At 40.2% G+C, this 15,867-nt stretch overlaps 2 protein-coding genes across 2 annotated transcripts; both read right to left on the bottom strand.

Moving 5' to 3' along the window:
• Positions 1-559: 559 nt before the first annotated feature.
• On the bottom strand, positions 560-6,328 carry LOC133622932 (protein lifeguard 2-like). The gene is made up of 12 exons (XM_061985792.2): positions 6,163-6,328; positions 5,520-5,610; positions 4,536-4,624; positions 4,364-4,428; positions 4,208-4,261; positions 4,086-4,136; positions 3,949-3,988; positions 2,662-2,699; positions 2,419-2,506; positions 2,214-2,309; positions 2,095-2,148; positions 560-1,997 (listed from the first exon to the last, which is right to left on the bottom strand). Exons 1-12 carry the CDS (start codon positions 6,175-6,177, stop codon positions 1,848-1,850), a joined length of 831 nt encoding a protein of 276 aa, XP_061841776.1. The 5' UTR covers positions 6,178-6,328; the 3' UTR covers positions 560-1,847.
• Positions 6,329-8,157: 1,829 nt separating this feature from the next.
• On the bottom strand, positions 8,158-10,478 carry mfsd5 (major facilitator superfamily domain containing 5). Its single transcript, XM_061985782.2, has 2 exons — positions 10,322-10,478; positions 8,158-10,043 (listed from the first exon to the last, which is right to left on the bottom strand). Exon 2 carries the CDS (start codon positions 9,966-9,968, stop codon positions 8,526-8,528), a length of 1,443 nt encoding a protein of 480 aa, XP_061841766.1. The 5' UTR covers positions 9,969-10,043; positions 10,322-10,478; the 3' UTR covers positions 8,158-8,525.
• Between the last annotated feature and the right edge of the window lie 5,389 nt (positions 10,479-15,867).

Genomic DNA, 15,867 nt, shown 5'->3' with positions numbered 1-15,867 from the left:
TTTATTAATGTATGACATAACACTACAATGAAATGCAAATTGAGTGTTCACACTTATTTACACTGCACCAACGTTCAGTGCATTCCAATGCCACTTAACTTACAAATACATGTCATGCTCTGCACTCACACTGCCTGAAATATACTATTCTGTCATAGAAAAATAAACTTCGAATATCATAAATATATAGCATCAGCCCCTTCTAAAAATGTAGGCCTTTGAGAGTGGCATTGTCGTAATGACCACAACAGACTAAACTTAAACAATACAACTCGGGACAATTAAGCAAATAATAAAACATTGATACTTACTGTACAATATTTCCAAAATCAAAACAACCTAACTTAATCACTTTCTGCTTCAAACCATTACTTCTTTCATCCTCAGTGCAATGATCAAACAATTGTATTGGTCCAGTCTTATTTGTGTGTCATGCATGATGCAATGCAGGGATATTCAACTACATTGTTTTGGGGGCCACATTTACAGCAAGCTAAGGACCAAGGTGGGGGTGACTTCTCCCTTCACTATTAGTTTTATTTTGTATAATCTGGAGAACCAGAACTACAGTAGACATTTGATTTCCGTTTGTTTTTTGTCAGAGTTACAGGAGTGCTCTGTTGTTTTTAAGGACCTTCTGCAAAGAAAACTAGTCAAAGTTCATCTCTATGACAGCACTCTAGGAACACTACTAGTATAAATGCAAAAGTTGAACAAATGATTACTGACTACATCTGAAGTAAACAAGCTACAGCAACACTTTTGTTACATAAATCACATTACAAAAAATGTGTGTAAATGCCAAAAAGGAGATGACTTAAAGGGGTGCCTTGAAGAATGCCTCTGTTAAGCGAATCCCAAGTTTGGACCCTAGTGTTTTGTTTGCTAGCAAGGTTAAAATGTCAATGCAAGGATCTGCCAATGTGTTTACAGTGGTCAAAGTTCCTCTATACCAGGGGTAGGGAACCTATGGCTCTCGAGCCAGATGTGGCTCTTTTGATGACTGCATCTGGCTCTCAGATCAATCTTAGCTGACCCTGCTTAACACGATAAGTAATGAATAATTCCGCTGGTAATCACAGTGTTAAAAATAACGTTCAAAATATAAAACTTTGTCATGCATTTTATTAATACATCCATTCGTTTTCTACCGCATCTGTTCAAGAAGTCGCATTAATGGTAAGAAGTATGTTATTCATTATTGGTTAGCTTCAGAATAACAATGTTATTAAAAAGAATAAGAGACTTATTGAACTCTAAAATATTGGTCTTATTTAAAAATGCACGCATTTAGTTGTATTCAGTGTTAAAAAATATTACATGGCTCTCACAGAAATACATTTTAAAATATTTGGCTTTCACGGCTCTCTCAGCCAAAAAGGTTCCCGACCCCTGCTCTATACAATAGGACCACTCCTGTGTTTTTAGGAAATTGTTGCAAAAATGTTTTTTGTATGGTGTCATTCCGGCGCCGAATTTGACTCCAGGTCCACCGGTTGGAATGCCCTGATGTACTGAGTAGCTCAAATACCTCATAAGTTGACATCTGCAATGCAACATGCATACTTCAGGCCAAAGACATAAACACAGGTCTGTTGTTATGATTGGAAAACTGCAAGGATGTCAAGCTAACATACCAAACATGTCCAAAGCATGCTGGAGAGGAAGAGAGATTCAAGACTTGTTTTGTGCAGATATTGAGAGATGTGTTGTATAATAGCTGCATCTCACAACTGACAATAATATCAAGGTCAGACAAAATATCTGGGTCCACCAAAATGCTATGACTATTGTTACATACAGATATACTTTACCATTATTTTTTTATGTGTGCCTTTTTATCCATTTCACTCGCGTCTTGTTCCAAAAATCTGGAGGAAGAAGGAGAATATATAGACTATATCCAGGTAGATGTTGAGTGTAGCAAAAATATACTCTTCTGGGCTGATGGTGTAGCGTTTGTTCCCCATGAGGAGCTGGGTGTCAAATGCCAAAAACTGCACAGGATAATAACACACAAACATTTAAAATCATAGGCAGTAATAATTAGTTCTACACACACTGCATGGTCCTAATAGGACACTGTGAACTTACCATGGTGAACAATATGGCTCCCAAAACGGCATAGGTGGTGTCCAACCAAGGTACCTAAACGATGTATATTTTAATAATCATACATACAACATGGCCTTTTAGGTAAGAGTTGTACTTACATATTGAAATGGAAGAACCGCAGCAAGCACCAGTCCAGAGATAAACATGACAATACAGAAGATGAGGAGCACACCTTGATATGATGTCACGTCAACCTAGATAGAGCAGGCAAATTAACTTCTGACTGCAAGTTTCAATGCTTTGTAAATATACATGGTATCAAATGTTAATAAATACAAGCAAAGGTAAAAAAAAAAATTGTACCTTAGTTTGGAAACTCAAGATTGTGACCAGGAGACAGACTGCAGTTGTGATGCCCAAACACATAACCACTGACTTGGTGTTGTAGAAGCTTTGACAACACGCACAAATACATATTAGTACACACCAAACAACAGTATATTCCTGTTTATAAAACTGGTTTAAGACATTCCTAAATGCATGCTATACCACATATGATGCAAAGTAACATACTGTAAATAAATTGGGGTAAGGAGTGAACAGTACCTGGACAACATCCCTGTCATGTAGGATAGAGCAAGTGTCTGTAACAGGACAAAAGACACGTTGAATGACTAGTGATAACTACTTTAGTAAATATTATCTTCAACTATGATAATAATGTGTTTGCGTGCATAACTAAAAGGTGTATTATTGTAGTTTGCGGTGTTGTAAAATCACTCTCCACAATTCTACACTATAGAAATTAAGTACAATCACTGCAGTAAACAATGTTAAAAATAACAAATAATTGACAGCCTAATTTGTTTTGTGATGAAGCTCTTAAATTGATACACTTGTACCTCAAATCAACTCTGTCCATGGAAATTAATTGACATCAATTGAATTGGTGCTGAGCCCACAAAAACAGCACACTTTTACCAGAAAAACTAAGTCTTATATTAGAAATATCGGATAAAAAACAATACAATAGAATGTTCTACAAACGACTACAGTAGTTTTATGAAGTAATGTACTAATAATGTACAGCATTGGAGAGTGGAATTCTATGTTATCTCCTTCCGGCTGCTTCTTTGTCAAATGTACCATCAGTAGCTTCTCGATAATTTCATGGATAAATGTCCCCCATTTAGCTATTTTAGAACAATGATATTATTTTAATATTCTATTATATTTATTCTGCTTGTGTTGGAAAAACAAACATATGTCCATCTCCAGCTATAAGCTAATACTAGGGAGTAACACCAGATGTTTTGGTTTGATCTTACAGGGTTCACTGTGACATTTGCTACACCATCTAATGACGGGGATGCTTGTATAACTAAAGTTTTAGCTTACAACTAAAAAAAAATGAACATTGGCAATAGACGGCTTTTATCTCAAAACACTCTTAAGTTGGGGCAACCTTAAGTTAAGGTACTGCTACTGTACTGTTTATTTCAGTAGTTCAATCCAGAAAGTGAAACTCACACAGAATGAAATATTTTAAGAAGGTACTGTATTTCTAAATGGTTTTGATTATTTTAGCCTACAGGTAATAAAACATAACCAAATTCAGTACCTCATTAAATTTGAAAATTTGTCAAAATATTTTTAACAGCTAGTTTGTGCTCCAATTAGCAAATAAACTGCAAAAGCCTGAGCCTTTAATTAATGTCTTAGCCTGTATTGAACTCCTGAAATAAAATAACTTTTGCACGATATTGTAATTTATTGAGATGCATCTCCGTATCCCAATCAGTCAAGGATAAAAAGTTCTGACAAATGCAGCCATCATTTAAATGTAATAAGTAATCAAGAATGATACATTTAGAAGCCTTGTACTGTACTTACAAAGATGGCGAGCAGGATCAAATTCCATGGAAACTGTCTCCTGTAGACATAAGCAAACAGGATTTTTAGTATTGGAAAAGATGAGATGATGGCCTTATGCTTACTTTTCGGTCTTGTTAACAATTGTGAGTTTTTACCTCGGTGCAGAGCAGCAAGACAAAGTCAAATATGTCACGAAAAACACTCCGCTGTTGAACAAAAATAAATATTGTTATATAAAAGTGAGATGAATGCACTCTACACTTATTACAATACTTACTAAGAGGCCCAATACCATCCTGGGTTGGTTTGAATGTAGTCCTTCACAGGATCACTTAAAAAACAACAACAATTAAAAGCAATGCTAATATGTTTTAGGATGTCCACTAAGGTGTCCTTAAATACAGAATACTTTAAGTGAAAAGTGCTGACTCACCAGAAAGTGAAAAGAGACACAATAGCAAAGGTCACTAAGAGCTGGATCATCAAGATGGCATAAACCTTCAACAGAATAATCATTGCTTGTCAGTTTTTAAAAAAAAAAGGTCATTACACACCTGAGATTGTAACATGTGGTGTCATGATTAAACTCATCATATTTATTATACCTTACGTATGAAAATCCTTCGGATGTTCCGATCATCCCAAGTGAACTCTGTGAGCGTCTCAACGTCATTGTAGCAAGGTTCACTTGAACCTATATACAAGATAATTAACAGGAATTTACATGTAACCTTTTTTAGATCTGTACATGTACCTTGACAAATGCAGATTCACCAGCCACATTATTAGGTACTCCTGCAAAATCTAATGCAGTGGCTTTCTTTTATTTTTTTTTCATGCCCCACCTAAATTGAAACACTGTTGAGAACATGATCATATGTATTTAACTGTACAAATCACTGTATTACTTTATTTTGCATGCAATCACCTGATTATCAAAATGTGGTCACTGTGAATTGGGTAAATTGGGTGAATTGAAGGTACTTAACCAACAGGAAACAATACGTGAAGCTAGGTATTTTGCAGCGTACCCCAGGGATCAGTCCTGGGACCAAAATAGCTCAATCTCTATATACACACGACAATTGTAAAGTTGAAGTTTATTTCGAATATGAATGCGGTTTCAAAATGATGCATCACATTACAAAGGACTTAAAATTGATATTATTTGCAAGATATACAACCACATTTTATTTAGAACCCAAATAACAGAATAAATTATGAAATTATAAAGATGGTTTAAAAAACAGACTAGCCTTAGTGCAGTTCTTAACATATTGTTTTATTTGATGCAACAAGCAATTTTTTGGGGTCATTGTAACCCATTTTGAAATACATTTCTACAGCAGTCGAACTTGAATATCTGCTTGTCACCTTGACCTGATGCCAAGGAAGTTGTCATTCAGTTTGTTGGTAAACAATGTAAATAATCAAATGAAGGGGCAGTTGTTATATCATGAGGCTATTATACTCTACAGAATATTCATATGGTTATATATTTTTTGCAGCCATAACTGTGATGTGGCCCACACAGAAAATAACACCCCTGTTTGTAGTTTGCTGATGAGGTTTGAATATACTGTACTTACCTGCAGTAGCTTCCTCATAACTAGGGGGAGATGGGGACACTGAGGACTGTCCATTGGATGAGTCACCGGGGGCCTTGCTGGCGAGCGCGGGCTGAAAGGACAATTAATTTGCAAGAAAAGCAATATTAGTGTGGTCAAGGTCATATTTATTCATTACATATGTGTACAATTCTACACAGCTTTGATTGATGCCATGGCATTTATATGACTCACATAAGCATAATTTGCACTTTAATAACATCCAATACTTTTATTGAAAAGGTTTCCTTCCCAAACATTTTTTTTTTAATTCCAGAGAGGTATTCATTTAACAATATGTGCTTGTAGTTTATGACTGGGAGTTATTTGTAAGATTGTGTCCCCTTGTTTATAATACAAAGCTTTCAGTATGATGCTACGCATTTGTAGGTCGGTGCAAATTCTAACAATAGTAAACATCCTGTGGCAGTATGATTAATACATATTGGCATTATTATCTTTGTAAAGCTATGTTTGGATCATTGTGTGCATGTGTACCTACTGTTGTGACAATTGACTCAAAAATGCAAGGAAAACACTGATGTCATTTTAAGTATTTGCATGTTCTAGATCAGAGGCTGTTATGTAATAAATGTGGGCCAAAAAATAAGTCGTGATTTCCTACCTTGCCCTGCGTCATGATGCTGGTCAGGATTTTGTATAGTTGATCCACACCAAGTATAAGCGGTCCAACCTGGCTGAACTACAAGATGATGATGGTGTCTCTTCAACACCCTCTCACAAAAATTGTGACGCACATTGAAAACACAGCAGCAGCAGGGAGGCGCGCATTCCCCTCCCTCACCCTCGCAGGGGCATTCTAGCAGCATCTAGTGAGGCTGCAGCACACATAACCATGATGCTGGGACTCTAGCACTGAAATAGGCACAGTAGATAAGAGAAGTCCATGGAAGTTTGGAATGGAAAGTGAATGGAAATGAAATTGGTTTTATTTCGAAATGACTATATTACAATACATAGGCTCCAGCACCTCCGCAACCCCGAAAAGGACAATCGGTAGAAAATGGATGGATGGACAATACAATTTAATTTTGGGGTGTCTATCAATTGAGTTGGTGGAGGTAGATGGCCACATCATATGTTAATACGTTTTTAACACTTGACATGTTTTTATGCAAGTAACTTGTGCTGCTGTAGTCTAATTGAATCTAAAGTAAAGTCCAGTGTTTCTTATCCATAATTGGGCTGCGAGTACCGACAAAAAATTAGTTTCTCATCTTTGGTCTGTATGGGAATCAGCTGTATTCCGTTGTAATACACTTTTCGTAGCAGTAATGACAATTTCAAACAGACAGAAGTCTGGAGCGGATGATTTTTGAGCGCAAAAATTATGACTGAAGTGGTGCACTTTAATTTTATTGAAAGTTTACTTAAAACATTATTATTTTTGTGGTTAGACATTTAGTCATTTTAGCTCAGTGTAATTGTATGGAAATTCCTTTTTTTCTTTTGCAGTATATTTCAATACTATTTATTTTGTAATCAGCCCCTCTTAAGCTTTGATAATATTATTTGTGATTAACACATGCTTCCATATCATTTATGATAAATAAATGATAAATGGGTTGTACTTGTATAGCGCTTTTCTACCTTCAAGGTACTCAAAGCGCTTTGACACTACTTCCACATTTACCCATTCACACACACATTCACACACTGATGGAGGGAGCTGCCAGGCATCAGGAGCAAGGGTGAAGTGTCTTGCTCAGGACACAACGGACATGACGAGGTTGGTACTAGGTGGGGATTGAACCAGGGACCCTCGGGTCGCGCACGGCCACTCTTCCACTGCGCCACGCCGTCCCTTGACAAGGATAATTATTATTATCCTGTTAAACTGTAAGTATGTTAGATATAATTATTGAATATGATTAAAATTTAGATTAGGTTACTAATTCAGTGTTATAATTTCAGTGGGCCTTGGGCGCTTCTGTAGTGAAAAAGTTGGTCCTCAAGGTCAAAAAGGTTAAGAACCCATGATTTGTTTTTACTCTTACAATTATTTAGTTAAAAATAACAAAAACTTTTATCCTACAAGTGCATTACAATGAAAACCAACGTCAGAAGCGTGATCTCAAACATGTTCAGTCAATTCATGTTACGGTATATAGCCGGAACAGACTAAATTAAATAACAATATTGAGTGTTCATATGGGGATAGGTTGATTGGCAACACTAAATTGGCCCTAGTGTGTGAATGTGAGTGTGAATGTTGTCTGTCTATCTGTGTTGGCCCTGTGATGAGGTGGCGACTTGTCCAGGGTGTACACCGCCTTCCGCCCGATTGTAGCTGAGATAGGCTCCAGCGCCCCCCGCGACCCCAAAAGGGAATAAGCGGAAGAAAATGGATGGATGGATGGAGTGTCACTCAAGTCGTATTATTTCATCCATTAATTTTCTATACAGCTTGTCCTCATTAAGATTATGGGAGAGTGAGAGACTACCTGCCTGACTTTGGGCGAGAGGCGGGCGACATCCTGGACTGGTCACCTGTCATACTACGCTAATGTGCTGCCCAAATGCTCCTAATTATTTTCACATTCATTACTTACTCCTAAATGTAGCTATTTGAAAATTATGCAAAAGGAGATCTCCAAAATCCAACTATTGTAGTTTTTATTTATTTTTTAAATATTTTTAGTTTTCCTCAGAACCAGTGAGTATGACATATGTGTCACAACGGACCACTCATTTTACATAATTATCCTTTAAGATGCTTTCTGTACAAACTTCATATGAGGAAAAATATATTATGACATACTGTACATATTGTCAATACATATACACTGTAAAAATGAATTAAATAGCAATAATCATATTTCGGCCAAATTTCATTAGCAATTTGATTGACAAAAACAAGAAGTAACATGGAAAAACTAAAATCTCATCATTGGCATGAACAAAACGTCCTTTTTTTAGTATTTTTCTACCCAGTCGCAAAAAATACAAATGATACACGCAAAACATCTACATCTCGCCCTCTCCCTTGGCTCCCTCAAGTCTGAGGTCCGAGTCATTCCTGCCTATCGTGAACAGACCAACAACAGCCATCAAAGCCGCCAGCATCATGACTGCACAGCCTCCAAACATGTGTCTGGTACCGCCGCCGTCCTCCCCGCCCCCTGTCCCCGACACCTCGCCGTGGAGCGCCAGCAGACCCAGACAGGCCAGCAGGTGCAGAGGTAGGCGGAACCAGGCCAGCACTCCAGCCCGCTTCTCCTCGGGAATCACCCTGCTCTGGAGGAAGCTGACTGCGGGGAAGTAAAGTCCACATGCCAGCTCCAGCAAAAGGAAAGCAAGGAAAGATTCATGCGGTCTTGGTTGTCCTGCCGCGGTGGAAAAAGTTAGCATGTATAAAGAGAAGAAGGCCATTAAAACGGCCAAACAGAGTACATGGCCGGGCTGTAGACGATAGTGTGAGGAGGTGGCTAGGCGGTACATCAAGGAGCCAGCCATACTGGCAGCCATCAGGCAGGAGAACACTATTCCCAAAGGAGGTCCGTGAGGGTCCAGTACCGGGGTCCACAAAAAAACAAAGATGTAGAGGACACTTTCAAATAGAGCCTGTACACCACCCAGGAGCATGACTCTCTTGTCTGAAAGCAAACAACGAAGTCCATCATGGCAGCTGCGTGAGAACCGGGCCTTTGCAGATGGACGAGTCAAACCTCCATTTGGAGCGCCGAGAATTAGCATCTGTTTGTCACTTTCAGGTCCTTCTGCTTCTTCCTTACCCCAGTCTATTACCACCACCCAGGCACAGCACAGCAAACAGGGGACAGCCAGGAGGAAGGGCGCCACCGGCCCCAAGTGGAGCCACTCAGCGAGCAAGTTAGCCATTAAGCCAGCTCCCACGGCGAGCCCATGGTTCCACGTGGCAGCTTTGTTGAAAGTGCTGGGGATCCACTCCTTGGGGAAATCGTGGACGCTGACATGCCGTTGGACATACCAGGCCTCAAATGTGGTGGAGAGCAAGGATGTGGACAGACCTCCCAGGATGCGACCTACGATCAAAACAAAATAGTCCCTGGACAGCTTGGTGAGGCAGCAAGCAGAGTAAGTCAGACAGAAGAGCAGACAAGTCTGTCTGCGGCCCAAAGCTTGGGGGAGCCATCCTGAAAAAGGAGCAAACAACACAGAAGAGGCCAAGCCACATACATAAATGATGGCTATCTGGGACTCCAAGAAGCTGTAGTGGCGGTAGAGCTTATACAGGTAAGGACCCTGGAGCCAGTCCGCCCACAGGGCCAACAGATAGGCCCGGAGGAAGACGCTCTGGAAGCGGACGAAGGCTGGGTTGGCTGCAGCCGTCTGAGTCGGCTGAGGTGGGGTGAGACGACGTGCTGCGAGCTCCAGGCCAGCACACAGGAGAAGCAGCAGGAATATGGCAAGGTATGCTGTCACCAACATGGTGTGATGGACTGCACACACTTGAATTCAAACCTGAGCTCTTTGGACGTCTCCTTTCCTGCTAATCCTCACCGTCTTTTGGGGAGAAAGGGAAGAGATGTGGCTAAGTTGCTATATGGGCGTTTATATCAACAGTTACGTTCACTATAAAACCCTAACATGTCATTACTATTGTAACAGGGTGTGTACATTATAATTATTATAAAGAGTGTCGCTAGTTTGACTTGCATTGTTTTTGTCTATAAATTGACGCTAGCATCAAAGCTAGCTAACTTGCTACTACGATAGCTCTTCAAAAAATGAGACCCCTTTGTAAAAAAAAAAAAATAGAATGGTGTGAAAATGTTTCTTACCGAGCTGTGAGACGGTTCCATTGTTGTAACACGAACGACCAGCTGATTCCATTTGTCGTGATAAATTGTTAGTGTGGTTCTTCTACAAAGAAGTGTGTCTTTAGAAAGAAGACAGTCACTTCCGGGTTTCTTGTTTTGCCACTAGGTGGCAGTCTTGCTTTGTTTACCCTGGATGTGGAGGAGAAGCAGAATGTTCGTATTTAGTATTTTTTTTTATATCTTGTACAACTTAATAGTATTATTGTATTAATTTGTTCAATAAAGATACATATATACAACATAATTACACACATTAAATTCAACTGTTAAACTGTTTGTTTTTTCAAAATACACATCAAATCCAATTCAGCATGAGGTGAAAGATAGTTATGGTAGTTGTTTTTCAGAAATGTTTGCTTCTATATGCTCCCACTAGGACAAATCATGCAAAATAATAACATTGACCATCATTGCTATGCCGATGGCACCCAAATATATGTAGCGCTATCACCAAATGACTATCGCCCCATAGATCTTCTGTGCCAGTGCATTGAGCAAGTCAAACACTGGATGTGGCAACATTTTCTACAACTAAATGAAGATAAAACTGAGATAATTATTTTTGGTGCTAAACAAGAAAGGTTTAAAGTCATCCAACACCTTCAATCACTGTCCCTGAAAACCTCAAATAAAGCCAGAAATCTTGAGGTTATTTTAGATTCTGATTTACATTTCGACAGTCACATCAAATCAGTAACAAAATCGGCCTACTATCACCTCAAAAATGTAACAAGACTTAGAGGGCTCATGTCAGCTCAAGACTTAGAAAAACTTCTACATGCCTTTATTACCAACAGGCTAGACGATTGTAATGGTCTCCTTGCAGGTCTTCCCAAAAAAAAAACTGTCAGGCAGCTACAGCTTGTTCAGAACGCTGCTGCTAGAGTTCTAACAAAGACCAAAAAAATGTGAGTGTTAAGCATTTAAAATAAGGCTGTGAAATGTTTGTTCCTTACAGGTGACAAAAACGTTTCGATAGGTCTGAGGATGTTATAGAAAACAATGTTTAGTTTTCTTTATGAAGGTAAGCATGTATTACCGCTTTGCGATTCATTTAAAAGGTGTGAACCTGTTTGATGACATAGGTCAAGGGTGTCCAAAGTGCGGCCCGGGGGTTATTTGCGGCCCGCAGGTAATTTTTTAACGCCCTGTGGCACATTTTAAAAATACTATTACAAAAAAAACTTGAAAAGTGGAATAAAAGAGCAAACAGGTGTAATGTAAAGAGAAAATCTGACATGCAGGCAGTTTTTTTAACTTTAAAACTGTCATTGCTCAAAAAATAGTAAAAACCTATTATTGACGTCTAAATCTGAAGTGGGTGTCGAGATTTAAGCGCTCAAACTAAAAAATAATATATATATTGATAAATGTCTGATTTCTCACTTTTATGAATTGGGCCTTTTGGATCCCCAAGACCTTTAGTCTGATTGTTTTTTTATCTGTTAATGTTCAAAAGACAATAAAGAAGTAAAAGCAATGTTGTTATGGATTATTTACCTATTTAAGGCACCAGTTACTTCACATCAAATATTCCATTTGATCCAAAAACTGTCACGGCTTGTCACACTACGCTGTGCCTTATTTTGAGTTTCTTGGTAATTTTCTGGGTGTAGTTTTAGTTCCTGCATTGCGCTCTTATTTTGTGGTTTTTCACTTCCCGTTTTTCCCTTTCCTGCAGCAGCTTTACACCTGTCTTCGATCACTTTTCCCCTCACCTGTTTTCTGTTTGTAATTAGCGCTCTTTAAGTTGAGCTTGCGACACCATTGGTTTGTCAGGACCTTATTCACTATTCACTGGTTACTATTGATGATTCCTTCCATGCTGAGATCAAATATGCTCGTACTTTGTGGACGCCGTCTGCTCCGCCTTACTTGTAAGCGTTTCGCTGTGTTCCAGCATTTTGTTTTGATTTCCCTCATAGTCTGTCTGTTCAAAGCACTTCCCTGTTGCTCTCGCTTTTGGTTTTGTTTGTTTAATCAATAAATACCCTTTTTTACTGCATGCTGCCACCTCGTTCGTCTGCATTTTATTTTATTTTATATTATTATTAAAAAAAAATTTTTTTGTCCTGTCCAGCTTCGTCTGCATTTTAAAATCACTACAACCTCCATCGTCTCACATGACACACCGCTTGACAGAATGTCCCAACCATGTGATTTTGCAGATGATTACAATGGCGAGGAATATGAGAGGATTTTCTTGGGCTAAAATGGAGGCAGAGGCTTAGTGGTACCCCTCCAAGGTACTAGAGACTTTGATGTGGGTGCCAGATGGCGGTCTGGTCCCAACAGACTCTTTTTGGCCGAGTGCCGAGCCTGCGCATCGTCCACGAAGGCCAAAGCCAGCCGTCACAACGCGCAGCCTTCTCTGCTGCAGGGCCTCAAACGCTGCACCCTTCCTCTCCTCAGGGGGTGGAATACGGGAACCCCATTGACCACTTTGCCTCTTTGTTCACGGCTTGGGCTATTAGCCAGTGTTGCCCAGGCGCTGGGGAATGAGATGAAGCCGCTCCGCCAGTGCTCGGGGTTCGTGCAGGAAGGTGCGAGCGACTGGGGCGTGCATCCACGCCCCCACCAGGGGACTTGTTTATTACTGTTATTACTGTTTATTATTATATTGTTTATTTCTTCCCAGAGCCCACACACCCTGGGCTTCTTCTCCCGTTCAGGTCAAGGGTCAAACGCTCCTCCCTCAAACCAGTGACAGCGTCTGGTATCCTCTTCCTGAGGGGGGAGCTAGGGCTGATAGCTAGGGATGGTAGCTGTGCAATTGTGGAGGCACAGCTGCGTCCAGCCAAGCGGCCACTTCCTGTGTGGCCTTCGCTGCCTGTCCTGCACCAAGCCAGGCTGCTACCTCCTGCTCGGCCTACGGTGCCTGCAGTGCTCCGCCCTGCTCGGCCTCCGCCGCCTGCAGCGCTTCGCCCTGCTGCTCCAGCTATGCAGATGCTGACGGTCCAGCCGCCTGCTGCTCCAGCTCTGAAGACGCCGACGGTCCACCTGCCTGCTGCTTGAGCCATGCGGATGCCGACGGTCCAGCCGCCATCATCATCTTCAGCGGGTCTTTACACAACGCCGCCATCATCGTCTTTCCATGACGCCGCCATCCTCATCTCCAGCGGGTCTTTCCACGACGACTCCGTCATCATCATCGGAGTCATCGTCGACCAAGAATGTGACTGTTTCATGAATGGCCTCCGCACTATCAGTAGCTGGGCCCAGGACCCGGGCATGGACGGTTACAGCTGCTGCCACCTTGCGTCCGCCTCCTCGTCGGCCACGGCGGCGGTCTACCCGTCGCTGCCGTCTGACTCTTCCCCACTGATTGCAAGGACATATGGCCAAGCAACCCACCGCCTGGTCCTCACTCTGCCCTCCCGTTACTTTGGACTTTTTCGGTTTTGTTTTTAGAATGTCTGATATCCGTTTTGTTGTGGGAGCATTCTGTTACGGCTTGTCACACCACACTGTGCCTTATTTTAAGTTTCTTGGTAAATTTCTGGGTGTCGTTTTAGTTCCTGTCTTGCGCTCTTATTTGGTGGTTTTTCACTTCCTGTTTTTCCCTTTCCTGCAGCAGTTTTACGCCTGCTTTTGAGCACTTTTCCCCTCACCTGTTTTCTGTTTGTAATTAGCACTATTTAAGTTAAGCTTGCGACACCATTGGTTTGTCGGGACATTATTCACTGGTCACTATTGATGATTCCCTCCTTGCTGAGATCAAATATGCACATACTTTGTGGACGCCGTCTGCTCCACATTCCCTGTAAGAGTTTTTGCTGTGTTCCAGCATTTTGTTTTGTTTTCCCTCATAGTCTGTCCGTTCAGAGCACTTCCCTGTTGCTCTCGCTTTTGGTTTTGTTTGTGTAATCAATAAATACCCTTTTTTACTGCAGGCTGCCACCTCGTTTGTCTGCATTTCAAAATCACTACAACCTTCGTCGTCTCACATGACACACCGCTTGACAAAAACGTTTGGGTAAAATATTGCATATTTTGTGTTATTGCCATAAAAAGGGTTTTATTAGAGAAAAATGTTATAAAACATTTTTAAAAAGTAACAATTTTATGGCAATGGATAGATCTGAAGTTGATCTATAGATGTTTGATTGTTGAAAGTAAAAACAAATAAGATCATATATAATACAAACCCCGTTTCCATATGAGTTAGGAAATTGTGTTTGATGTAAATATAAACGGAATACAATGATTTGCAAATCATTTTCAACCCATATTCAGTCGAATATGCTACAAAGACAACATATTTGATGTTCAAACTGATAAACATTTTTTTTTTGCAAATAATCATTAACTTTAGAATTTGATGCCAGCAACACGTGACAAAGAAGTTGGGAAAGGTGGCAATAATTACTGATAAAGTTGAGGAATGCTCATCAAACACTTATTTGGAACATCCCACAGGTGAACAGGCAAATTGGGAACAGGTGGGTGCCATATTTGGGTACAAAAGTAGATTCCATGAAATGCTCAGTCATTCACAAACAAGGATGGAGCGAGGGTCAACACTTTGTCAACAAATGCGTGAGCAAATTGTTGAACAGTTTAAGAAAAACCTTTCTCAACCAGCTATTGCAAGGAATTTAGGGATTTCACCATCTACGGTCCGTAATATCATCAAAGGGTTCAGAGAATCTGGAGAAATCACTGCACGTAAGCAGCTAAGCCTGTGACCTTCGATCCCTCAGGCTGTACTGCATCAACAAGCGACATCAGTGTGCAAAGGATATCACCACATGGGCTCAGGAACACTTCAGAAACCCACTGTTAGTAACTACAGTTGGTCGCTACATCTGTAAGTGCAAGTTAAAACTCTCCTATGCAAGGCGAAAACCGTTTATCAACAACACCCAGAAATGCCGTCGGCTTCGCTGGGCCTGAGCTCATCTAAGATGGACTGATACAAAGTGGAAAAGTGTTCTGTGGTCTGACGAGTCCACGTTTACTGAGTGTTGTTAAAAGGAAAGGCCATGTAACACAGTGGTGAACATGCCCTTTTCCAACTACTTTGGCACGTGTTGCAGTCATGAAATTCTAAGTTAATTATTATTGACAAAAAAAAAAAAAAGTTTATGAGTTTGAACATCAAATATCTTGTCTTTGTAGTGCATTCAACTGAATGTGGGTTAAAAAGGATTTGCAAATCATTGTATTCCGTTTATATTTACATCTAACACAATTTCCCAACTCATATGGAAACAGGGTTTGTAATATATGACTTCTTTTTAAACCTTTAATGGCTGAGAACGTTTTGGGACCTTGAACAGTCACCAGAATTGAGGGGAGCCCAAAGGGGTTATAACAATTATTGTACTGGTTTTAAAAAAGAAAAATATCAAAATGGCCCCTGCAGGCTTACATTTTTCATAGTGCGGCCCTTAGTGGAAAAAGTTTGGACACCCCTGACATAGGTCATTTAATTGTCCGCCATACTTCTCATGAAAATATTTGTTTTAGAAACAAACGACACAACAAGCTGATCAATACACAAT

Source organism: Nerophis lumbriciformis, linkage group LG01 (assembly GCF_033978685.3).
Source record: "Nerophis lumbriciformis linkage group LG01, RoL_Nlum_v2.1, whole genome shotgun sequence".
NCBI lineage: Eukaryota > Metazoa > Chordata > Actinopteri > Syngnathiformes > Syngnathidae > Nerophis > Nerophis lumbriciformis.
This window is presented reverse-complemented; position numbering and strand designations above follow the sequence as displayed.